The 11,897-nt window shown below is 51.2% G+C and overlaps 1 protein-coding gene across 3 annotated transcripts in view; it reads left to right on the plus strand.

Moving 5' to 3' along the window:
* The window catches only part of Arhgap39 (Rho GTPase activating protein 39), a 93,128-nt gene extending 81,290 nt beyond the window's left edge, over positions 1–11,838 (plus strand). For 2 of the 3 annotated variants that reach the window (XM_055626600.1, XM_055626601.1), the window contains exons 7-12: positions 4,932–5,024; positions 8,029–8,102; positions 8,670–8,869; positions 9,588–9,679; positions 10,290–10,459; positions 10,625–11,838. In XM_055626600.1, coding sequence (XP_055482575.1) covers positions 4,932–5,024; positions 8,029–8,102; positions 8,670–8,869; positions 9,588–9,679; positions 10,290–10,459; positions 10,625–10,819 — 824 coding nt within the window. In that variant the 3' untranslated portion in view covers positions 10,820–11,838. The remainder of the gene's footprint in view (positions 1–4,931; positions 5,025–8,028; positions 8,103–8,669; positions 8,870–9,587; positions 9,680–10,289; positions 10,460–10,624) is intronic. The other variant, XM_055626602.1, reaches the window with a different exon arrangement.
* The last annotated feature ends 59 nt before the right edge of the window (positions 11,839–11,897 follow it).

Raw genomic sequence — 11,897 nt, forward strand, 5'->3', positions numbered from 1 at the left:
AGTTCAGCCAGTTAGTGGGCATTAGGAGCTAAACTGTCCTGTGAGGTCAGAGGCTGGGACTGTCACAGGTAACCTACTTGCCCATGGCTGCCTAGGCCTAAGTACAAGGCTCCCAGAAATATGTCATAGTTTTATAAGCTGGGCAGCTGCTCTGAGCCCTGGGCTAGCCTGAGTGGGCACAGGGCAGGGCATGGGTAGCCGTGTACAACAGACCGTCTTCCACCTCAACAGTTTTAAGTACCTGTGGAATACAGCCACAGAACTGATGTCTCGATGTGCACACACATGCCCAAACACACACATGCTCACAAGCTAAGTCACAGAATACTGTGCATTGCTCCTTGAGAAGAAAGGAGTTAATCTGGAGCTATTTTTCTAGAAACTGAGGTCCTCCTGGTCAGGGCCTCTAGACCTTGTCCCCAACAGATATGGGGAAAGCAGTTCAATAATGCTATGGGGTCATTGTGTACACAGGACAGGGCAGAACCTGCACGGCTTAAACACGCTCCTGGAGAAGATGTGCGAAGCACACAAACCATGTAGTAGCTTAGCCACTTAGGAGTGAGATTTCAGAATCCACAGCTGGGCACGGTAGCTCACGCCTGGAGGAAGAGGTAGGCCAATATCTGTGAGTTCAGGACAGCCAAGACTACACAGAGAAACCCTGTCTCAAAAAACCAAAAAAGAAAAAGAAATTTCCGAATCCGTGTGATTTCTGCCCTAGGCATGCTCTTCTCTAGGTGCTGGCAGGTGCAGAACCTGGCATGTGTCTGTTCCCATACCTGCTTTAAGGACCAGCACAGCTTGGGACTATTCCTGGAGGCTTTAGTGGGAAACTCAAGATCCCCAGTCTTTGGTCCTCTTAAGCCTTTCTAGGAGTAGGGAGGATCCTGGAAACTGCTTTGTTGACCTCATAGATCTCTTCACCATCCTCTTCTAAAGGACCTTCAAGTGTACTTGAGCTATAGGCTATGGAAATGGGTCTCCAAGTGCCCAGCACAGCATGAGGCTCATATTACACCTCAAGTGCTTACTTGAGTGAGTTAGTGAGCAAATGAAGAGGTGGGCAGAGGCCTAAGGATCCCCAGGTTGGCTGTCCAGAAAGAATGTAACTGGATATTTTTGTAGGACATGCTGTGGTACCATCTTCACACAGCATGTCTGTGTGTGCTTTTTCCCAGTGTGTGGTATTCATAGTGTCCTGCCTTACACAAAGAAGGAGGAGGCCCTAGCTTGGGGGCCGTGGCCTGACAATACCTGTTTAAGGTCCAGAGTCTCACCTCTGGACTCTGCATGGTAAGCAACCAACAGGTGGCTCCATTCCAGGCTGTGGGGCCTGGGCTGCTCTCACTGTCAAAGCCTTCATCTCCTCCCTGGCTGGCCTCGAGTTTGCCTGTGTGCAGCTTTGCTTGGCCTTGAGCCCAGAAGAGACCTCTACATACAAGCTGGCCATCCCTTTTCAACAGGAGTAAGCAGCGTTGTTTAAGAACAGGGGTCCTAGTCAGACATGGTGGTACACATGATGCCAGTACTCAGGGGCAAACACAGGACTGCAGCATTTGTGTTTAGTTTAATTGATTAATTAATTTGTTTATTTTTAGTTTTTGAATAGAGTTTCTCTGTGTAGCCTTGGCTGTCCTGGACTCGCTTTGTAGACCAGGTTGCCGTTGAACTCGCAGAGATCATCTGCCTCTGCCTCTCAATTGCGAGGATTACAGACGGGCTAGACTCTGCAGCATTACGCATTGTGAGGTACTTAACACTGAATACAAGTTGCAAGTTGCATGACAGAGCACTTCTGGAGAACCCTTTGGAAAGCTATTTTTGTTTGTTTTTGTTTTGTTGTTGTTATTGTTTTCAAGACAGAATTTTTCTGTGTAGCCATGTCTATCCTGGAACTTGCTATGTAGACCAGGCTGGCCTTGATCTCATAAAGATTCACCTGCCTCTGCCTCCTGAGTGCTGGGATTAAGTTGTGCACCACCACCACCCAGCTGCTACTCCATATAAGAAAGACTTCAGTATCTAGCTAAAGATGGGGAAGAGCTGTCTATGGTAGTACATGCCTGTAATTTCAGCACTTGGAAGGCTGAGGCAAGAGAATCATGAATTTTAGGTCAGCATAGTAATCCTAATATAGTTAAGAGCTACAAGACACAATCTCAAAAACAAAAACAAACAAACAAAAACATAAACAGGGTCTGGAAAGGTGACTCAGTGGTTAAGAGTGTATGTATAGTGCTCTTGCAGAGAACCCAAGTTCAATTTCCAGCATCCACCCCTGAGGGCTCATAACCAACTCTAACTGCAATTCTGGGGATCTGATGTTTCTGGCCTCTGTGGGCAACAACACTTTAATGAACATATAACACACACACACACACACACACTTATTTAAAAAATAAGTCCTTAAAATTAAACCTTGTCTTAGTCACTGTTCTATTATGAAGAGACACAGTGACAAAGGCAACTCTTAGAAGGAAAGTATTTCCATTCCTGTTATACTGATAATGTACTAAACCTCTGACAGTAATTAATGGAAAAGAACAGCATGTCAGAGGACCTCCCACTACTGAATTGTTACAGACCTGGAGGAATCAAAGTCCAGTCTGTGTGAGGAAGATGGATCTATGATCACAAAGGTCCCAGAAACAGGCTCACTCAAGAGCAGGTCAGTTTTCCTCAGAGGTGAAAGATCTTTCTTGAATGTTGCTGAGAAGAACTAGACTTTAAACACAAGAGAGATTAATTCCAACCTTCACTTTGCACTGTATGAAAAATTAATTCAAAATGGGTCATAAACCAGCCATGTATGCTGGCACACTCTAATGACAGCACTGAAGAGGCAGAGGGAGATGGATCTCTACGCTAGCCTGGTCTACAAAGGGAATTTTAAGATAGCCAAAACTACATAGAGAGACCCTGTTTCAAGAAATTATTTTAAAAAGGTCATAAACCAAAACAAGACCCCAAACTATGAAACTTCTAAAATAGAAGGAAATCTTCATCTTCCTAGTTAGGCAGTGACTTTTACATAATACCAAAACCCTGTGTATTGGAAAACTGAACATCTAGCAAGAGAACGAGGCACTTGGGTGTTAGCTCAGTAGTAGAGTGTATGAGTCTCTGGGTCAGTCCTTGACATCTTGCCCCTAAAAGAGGAGTGAAAAGCCAGTCATACAAGTTACAAGTTGCAGACAAAGAGCAGAAGCTGTGGAGATCAGTTAAACTGCAATATTGGTATGAACTCATATGTCTTTTTCTTTTTTTTTTTTTTTTTTTTTTTTTGAGACAGGGTAGCCTGTCTGTGTAGCCCTGGCTATCCTGGAACTTGTTCTGTAACCAGGCTGGCCTCAAACTCAGCCACCTGCCTCTGCCTCCCAAGTGCTGGGATTAAAGATATGCACCCCCCAACCCAATGAACTCTCTGTACTTTAATAGAGGCAAAGATCCATACATAGAGAAGTGTTTACAGATACATGTGTGTATATATCGGGGTTAGTGGACATACATTTGCTTGTCTGCTGGGAGGCCCTCAGAAGCAAGGACACGTCAATAACAAAAAGGCACCCACCTTTTTGGTTTCTAGCTATAATTTTCTGTCATAAGAACCATAGTCCTAGCCAGGTGTGGTGGTGCATGCCTTTGATCCCAGCACTTGAGAGACAGAGGAAGAGGCAGGCAGATCTCTGTGAGTTTAAGGACAGCCTGGTCCAGCACAGCCAGGGCTGTTACACAGAAACCCTGTCTCAAAAAACCAAAAGAAAGAAAGGAAAAGAAAGAAACCATAGTCCTTTCAAGAAATATCTGATTTCATCCTGGTGTGGGGAGTATATTCACAAGATGTGTCAGAAGTGGCTGGGTGGCTGGTACATGTCTGAAATCGCAACACAGAAGGCCTGAGGCTGGAGGATTTTGAGTTTGAGGTCAGCCTGAACTATAAAGCAAGGGCTCAAAGTTTCAAGACCTCAAAAATTCCAGGGCTGCAATTATAGCTCAGTGCAAAACACTTGCCTCATGTTCGCAAGGCTGTGCGTTCATTCCTCAGCATCCAAAATAAATAAAGTATAGCCGTGCCTGGCACAGTAGTCTCATATCAGCTACTCTGGGTGCTAAGGCGAGGGGGTCAAGAGGCAAGTCCCATCCTAGCTACAAAGTGAGTTCAAGTCCTCCTGTACCAGTTTAAATAAGACTGTCTCAAAAAGTAAAAGGACTAGACCTGTCTCTCAGTGTTAGAGGACCTGCCTAGCATGCACTGGAACTCTGTGTTCAGTCACTAACATTGATGTAGAGGCATGGGAGGGAGAGATAATGGGAGCTGTCAGGAACATGAGCCAACTGAAAACTTCCCAGTGCCGAAGCTTAAACCAAAGTCTGAAAGAAATACCCTTACCAAATTCCTTCCTTGTGAATACATCGAAGGAAAGGGGGGAGAAAGTAATTCCACAGTGCAAAAATCTGACAGGCCTGACCTCGGCCAAGTGACAAGGTCATAGGCAGCAGCAAGTCACTTTGTCACAGGTGGTAGGCCAGGCCAGCCTGGAGCAGTCCAGTCACTACCCATTTCTGTTGGCTTTGTAGCAAGGTGTGTCTGTGGACCAAACACTAGTTCAGAAGCCCAGACCCAAACCTCCTATCAGCCAGAGGTGGGTGAACCAGGGGATCCATATCTCCCTCTGACCCAAGCAATCTCTCTGCCTTCCCACCCACGTTAGGCCCTCTGGTTACATAACACCAGAAAGGTCCCAGCACCTCACGCTGACCTGTGTGTGCACATAGCTGCCTGTCTCCAGAGACATGTGGCCATCAGCTTGATGGGGACAGACCCCCCAGCAGGCCCAGGGGCCTCGTTGCCACCAAGTGTAGGAACCACGTGGGCAGTGGTTTCTGGCTTATGTGCTGTGGTCCTCACGGTTCTGTTTGCTCCCCAGTGACACAGCACATAAAAGAGCTTCTGGAAAGGAACAGTAAGAAGAAATCCAAACTGAGAAAGAAACCCAAGCCTTATGTTGAAGAGCCAGATGGTAGGGCCTCTGCAGCCTGGGCGCTGCCTCTGCACCGCTCTGCTCTCCAGCCTTGGCCGCCTGGCCTTCTTTAACTGCTTCTGGGCTGGGGGAGGGACACTAACCTCAGGCTTGGGGCTTCCCAAGCAAGCAAAAACTGGAGGTCTAGGGTACCAAAGTGACCCTAGAGAAAGGGTATGTGCCCTGCACCTCTTCTGGCAGTACCCAGGACAATCCACAACTTGCTTCTTGGTGGACAGGGGGAACAAGGACTAACCTGTGAAGGCCTGGAGTCACCCCAGGTGAGTGAGTGGGCCTGGCCCTGGGTGAGGCCCTCAGGTGGAGGAGCTGGTCACCCTGTGGCAAGTGCTTCCCTAGCCCTGGCCTCTAGCCCAGCACCTCGAGGGGCAGGGGAGGCCACCCTAGTGTTAGCAGGGCATCTTCCCTTTCCCACGGTGGCCCCAGCAAAGCCTTCTGAAGCAGAGTTTCTCTGCCATCTTCAGCATCCTTCTTGCTCTTCCCCTGAGCCCTGTCTCGGGACCATTCTCCTCAGTGGGACACCAGGGAAGTCTGTGACCTCCCTATCTAGATCTCTCAGTGGTAGTTGAGCGCCACCACTCCCTCACAAGGCCTCAAGGCAGCTCTGGCTTCCCACACCAACTCTGTATAGAGCTGCTTCCACCAGGCTGCTGCTCGCAGTCTCTGAAACCCTGGCCTCCTGCTCTTTGCTCTATGCTTCATAAAGCTCTTTCCCACTGTGTGCTGCTCATAGGAGCCCAGGGACAAGGCTAGGGAACATTCTGTAGATGAGGCCTCTTTAGAGCAGACTGGGCCAGCAGGAAGCTGTAGCCCATGTGGAGCCTAACAAGCAAGGCCAGGATGGCATCTGTAAGACTGGAAATTTGTCCTTGTTCGGGGCTTCCCAGGCTGTTCTAGCCTATGCCCAGATTGCCTGTGGAGTATTAGTGGAAAGAGTTACAGGACCCTGGTAGCCCACCCACCAGGGTGTGGGAGGTAGATAGACACCAATTATCTGGGAGTTTTGGCCAACACGGTAGAGAGCAAGTTCCTGTGGAACTTGGAGCAGAACTGGGCAGCGCTTTGGAGCCCAGAGTATCTGGTAGGAAATCAAATAGCATTCCTTCCCTGGGCCATGCAGGGTATGGAACAGCAGACACAACAAGCCTTGGCACACCTGCTGGAACCCGCAACACTGCTCCTCTAAGTTGAGTGTAAGTCACTCCACATGGAAATCCGTGTGCCTGCAGCCTGGGAAAGATTCTGGTCAAGGTGTTCAACAAGGCTAGACCGGGGCCCAGAGCAGACCTGATACAAGTCAGGGTCTCTGTGGGATGGCAGTGACCACCGCCTGATCCACTTTGGACCTCAGCACTGAGCAGAATTTATTGCACCTTTCTATACTCAGGTACATGTAGTCCCAGCCTCAGTCCTGGCCTACCTGCTACCACCGTGACCCCAGCAGCTGTCTGCTTAACCCCTAACTGGCTCGTAAGCTCTCAGTACAGCCATCATTGGGCACCTGTGAGATGGGTGTTATCTGTGTCCCTGTCCTACAGAAAAACGGAAGCACAGGCTTTTCTCATACCCACTACCAGCTGAGAGGTGGTAGAAATAGGGGGTGTTCTGGTCCTGAGCAGATGAGGGCCTTTTGTGTTCTCCCTCGGGGAAACACTGAGTGGGCAGAATAAGGAGGCAGCAGGTATAAGTCCCTTCATTGCTCCTTGACCTCATCTCCTGAGCTGAGCCAGGGCAGGGAAAGCACTCAAGCAGTAGCCGTTCTTCTAACACAAGGGAGCCTGACAGCTCTCCTGAAAGCTACTTCAGGATGCCCTGAAGTAGAAGGCTGCAGCACTGTCTCCAGCTGGCTGAGGACAAAAACCAGGACCTTCTGCCAGGGTCTGTGGATCACTTGGTACCTGGGGCAGATTGTCCAAGACTTTAACATCTGAGAAATTTATAATTATTTCAGTTAGAAAAGAACAACTTTTACAGATGTGAATAAAACTCTTCATTGACAAAATGATATAATCTCCCATATATATGTGTGCCTAAGACCCATGTATATATGGGGTTTAAGGACCTTTCCAAGTCCTTAGATGTCCACAAGAAACTGCTTCCTTTCAAAGGCAAATGTACTCCTAATCTACAGTCCTCATTGACCTCAGTGAGTAGCAGCCTGGGGATCACAGAGGCAAGACCTTCCAGAGGCAGAGTGTATGTTTTCCAGAAGCACGCAGCAGCTAGTCTGTCCATGACACCTCTTGGCATGTTCTGGCATCTGCTTCCCTCTCTTATGTGCTAGGATCAGGTAAGTGACAGGACATCATCTACCAACACTCCAGTGCCACTAGCTCTGCTGCAGGGACTGAGTCCCACAAGGCTCCCTCCTTGAGAGAAGAAGCCAGGCCTTCAGGCCTGCCATTATCTTGCCCTCTGGTTAGAGTGCTGACACAGAACCCTGACATCTTCTATACGCTGTCTTCCACTAGAGCCAAGCCTTGGTCACTGTCTCCCTGTCACTCTGCTCTCAACCTCACTCCTCCCTAAGGAAGCCAGAACTGCCGGAGGACTGTGTTTGCCCTAGTGCTAGCCAAAGACAGTAGATGCTTCATTGAGCCTCTTTCCCCGAGACCAGGAAAGACCAAAGGTCCTGCTAGGGTCACCTGAGGAGGAAAGGAAGTAGAATTTCACGGCCTGGGACCCAGGGTGTGCTCTTTTTCTTGCCTGCTACTCCTTGCAAGCAGCTTTGTTCCCAACCTGTTTTTCCTAGATGGCTATAGGAAGGCTGGCAGAGGGATTTCTCCCACCCTAGTTCCTAGAGGTGGGGAAAGTGCACCTTTGCCTCTCCTCTTGGGTCTCTGCTCTGAAGGACTGTGCCTGGGCTATTTCCCTCTCCGGGGGTGGGTGAGAGGCTGACCACATCCCAGAATTCCTACAGTTTCTGTCTTCAGCCCCTGTATCCCACATTTCCACACCAGGCTGACTGCTACCCTTTCTCTTCCAGGGGTAGCAATAAGCACCTATGCGAAGTACTGTTACCACAAACTGCAGAAGGCAGCCCTGACCGGGGCCAAGAAGGTACAAACGCTTCTGGGAGAAGCAGGGTAGGGCAAATGACTCTCCCCCAGGCCATAGAGAAATCTGATGGTGAGGCAGTGAGGCTCAGGAGAATACTAGCTGACAGAGGTGCCCCAGCCTGTTAGAGGCTAACTAGGTAGACTTAGGAGCCCCTGTGCCTCCCACAGTCTTTCCTTTGAAGGGCTCGTGACCGTGTCTGGGACTAGTTGATGAGCAATGCAAATGGGTACTAGACAGGGCATCAGGTAGCCTACCTGAGTAAGTAGTCCTACACCTGGCTGTGCCAGCCTCCCAGAGCCCAGGAATAGCAACCTGGGTGCACTGGCCCCTGAGGAGGCCAGCTGACATGATGAGACACAGCAGACAGGTACTGCCAGATGAGTCTGTGGCGAGGACCCTCACCTTCCCACCTTTCTGTTTATTCATGGGTTAGGGGGTTGCAAATGGCGTGAGGCCCATTAGTGACTTGGGTCAGGGTGTGGGTTATATCTGGTTCTAACTGGGCCAAGGCCCAGAGTTAGAAGAGATGGACTACAGCGGACCCTGAGTGCTGGGCTGTTTTTACAGGGCCTAAAGAAGCCCAACGTAGAGGAAATACGACATGCCAAGAATGCTGTGTTCAGCCCATCCATGTTTGGCAGTGCACTGCAGGAGGTGATGAGCATGCAGAAGGAGCGCTATCCTGACAGGCAGCTGCCCTGGGTACAGACACGGCTCTCCGAAGAAGTGCTGGCACTCAATGGTGACCAGACGGAGGGCATTTTCAGGTGCCTTGCCAACCCCAGATTGTGGGTGGGAAAATGGAGCACGGGTATGTTATATATCTCTACCATCAGGAACCAGTAAGCCTGGGGGCCATGCAGCCAAAAGAGACAAGATGATGCTCCATCCGTAGGAGGAGGGAGGTGGACTGTGTCACCCCCCCCCCAAAAGAGCAGGATGGCCAAAGATGGCCAACAGGGGTCCAGGATGTACCTGGAAACCAGCAAGGACATCACCTATAACAAGAGCCTCAGAGATGGCATGCAGCTGGCCAGACAGCTCAGCAGCCCCAGGTCATCATCCTGTGTGAGCAGGGATGTGACAGACCCTGCCCTGGGAGTGGCACTTGCCTAGGCAGTATCAGCCATTGTGATGATTTGCTGGCCAGGTCCCAGGGAGGCCCAAACCTCCCAAAGGACAAATAGGGAAGCCCAAGGGTTCCAAGTTTGAAACGGTTTTAGTGGCCTGCAGAGGGAGACATCGGCACAGAGAGGCCAATAGAGTCCATGAAGGGAGAATGGCCAGGAGAACCCCATATCACTGACCCAAGTGTATGGGCAGGACCCCCCCTTCCCCCACAAAAAAGCAACAAAGCCCTGAGCCATCCCACCCTGCCTGAGAGAACTGTTCAGGTTAGTGGGACCTTGAGACTTTCTGCCACTCCCAACTCTAGGACTAGAGCAAAATGAGCTCCGCTAGTCTGAGACACCCTGTGTTCTCTAGGGTCCCTGGTGACATTGATGAGGTGAATGCCCTGAAGCTGCAGGTGGATCAGTGGAAGGTGCCGACTGGCCTGGAGGACCCCCACGTCCCTGGTGAGCCCCAGACATACTTACCAGCAGCCAGCCACGTGTGGCCTAGTCTTGACGTTTGGTGGAGTTCCCGGGTGCTGGCCCGCATGCACATCCCAGAAAGTACATCACCGCTCGGGCCTGGGCTCCTGTCCAGTCCTCCACTCCAGGATCGCCCTGTGGCCTCATCCCGCCATCTTTCTGTGGCTGCATCTCACCAGCCTTCACCCCTGGAACCTACCTCCAGAAGTGAAGTGAAGTGATGTCTCCGCATCACTTCTAGACATCCTTCTACACTGAACACGTCAGTATTCTTGGCATACCCAGGGTTCTGCCTCTCCAGAGCAGCCCAACCCACAGCTCTTGGGCCATTCTCAGCCAGCTCCTAAAGCAGCTGCGCAACCCTTGTGAGACATTATTTTGTAGTCATGGTGGGCACACACACCTCTACTGCCAAGACTAAGCCAAGGTCCTCCAGCAGCTAGTGCCTCTGGGTTGTGGGCTCAGTCTCAACAGTTTCAGCCAGGGGGACCCTTTCCAGCCTGCTCCATACTCTCTCTGGGTGTGACCTCTAGTGGATGCTTGTCTTAGGGGTCCCCAGACCAAGTTCATTCTAAGCTGCTCCCACCCTCAGCATCCCTGCTGAAGCTGTGGTATCGGGAGCTGGAGGAGCCCTTGATTCCTCATGAATTCTACGAACAATGCATTGCACACTACGAGAGCCCGGAGGCTGCCGTGGCTGTGGTGCATGCACTACCGCGCATCAACCGAATGGTGCTGTGCTACCTCATACGCTTCCTCCAGGTACGAGTGCTCTGGATCTGATGACGTGCCATGCCCACCTTTCACCCTACCGAACCCGCCTCGTCCTTGTCCACCCACCTCCACCCGTCCCTACCCACTCATCCCCATAACAGACACGCTGCCTTCTACTCTGTTCTCTTCCTCTCCCTGACCCTCCTCACCCAGGTGTTCGTACAGCCTGCCAATGTAGCCATCACCAAAATGGACGTCAGCAACCTGGCCATGGTGATGGCACCCAACTGCCTGCGCTGCCAGTCGGATGACCCGCGCATCATCTTCGAGAATACACGAAAAGAGATGTCCTTCCTTCGAGTGCTCATTCAGCATCTAGACACCAGCTTCATGGAGGGCGTGCTATAGCACATGGGCTATGGACACCGGCTAGGGTGACATCTGGGGAGGTGGGAGGGAAGGCCCCAGTGCGAGGCAGCATGCCAGGCCCCGCCAGATGCCCGCCCCGCCCCGCTCCAGGCCCTCCCGGGCAAAGCAGCCGCGCCATAACTTGCGGCCAGTTCTGCAGGCACCGGCTCGCCCTGCGGATAGCAGGCCAGCCCCGAGAAGTGCCTTCTGTTTCCCGGAGCCGAGCGACACTGCCCTCCTAGTCGGCCGAAGCACATGCCGCGTTGCTCAGGGCAACACGACCTCGTCCCCTCTTCAGGGCAGTCCACCTAGGCACTCTCGCCCTGACCCCGCCTACCCTGATCTAGGGGCCTCTGGCTGGGGCCTGAAGGAGAGTTAGAGGCGCTCTAGAGAGCTGTGCTGGCCACTGCTAGGACGCAGCCCCATCTGCCCAATGCAAGGGAGGCCCCAAACCAAAGCCCTCTGGGGTACGGCCAGGGCTAGGCAGGCGTTCTTGGGGCGGGTGGGGGAGGGAGAGAGGTTTTGTGTTTATGTTTTTATTTTTTGGTTTGAGTCCAGAATCTAGCCCCGCACCCATCCTACTTGTGTATAAAGATATAAATAGAATGACAGATGTCAGAACTAAGTTTGCTAAGAACATAGTTTTAACCAGATGCTATTTATCTCTTGAACTGCCGTTGCCGTCCTCGGCCAGAACAAGTTAGAACCACCCTCTGACCTCGCGGCCTCTGACCAAACTCCACACCCGGGCGGAGCGTGGATGGGACCTGGACTCCTCTGCGTTTTCCATTCTGGAATCTCAGTTCCAGCCGCTGTCAAACTTCATTTCTCCCGTTTATATATAAATATATTTTTAGAGTTGTTTTTATTTATTAAAAACAAAAGTTCCGCCATGCTGAGGCCCCGCAGCCCTCGAGGGCGGATTCTGAACCTCTCCGGTGGCCTGGCCGCAGGCTCGCTCTCGGACGTGTAGACCGAGGTGACTGAGCTCCGTGTGAATAAAGTTCAAGTGCACACTCCGCTGCCTGTGCCTCGGGTTCCTTCTAACGGGGAGGGGAAAGGGGGCGGGGGCCGGATC

This window comes from Psammomys obesus, unplaced genomic scaffold, assembly GCF_907164565.1.
Source record: "Psammomys obesus unplaced genomic scaffold, mPsaObe1.curated_primary_1811, whole genome shotgun sequence".
Classification (NCBI taxonomy): domain Eukaryota; kingdom Metazoa; phylum Chordata; class Mammalia; order Rodentia; family Muridae; genus Psammomys; species Psammomys obesus.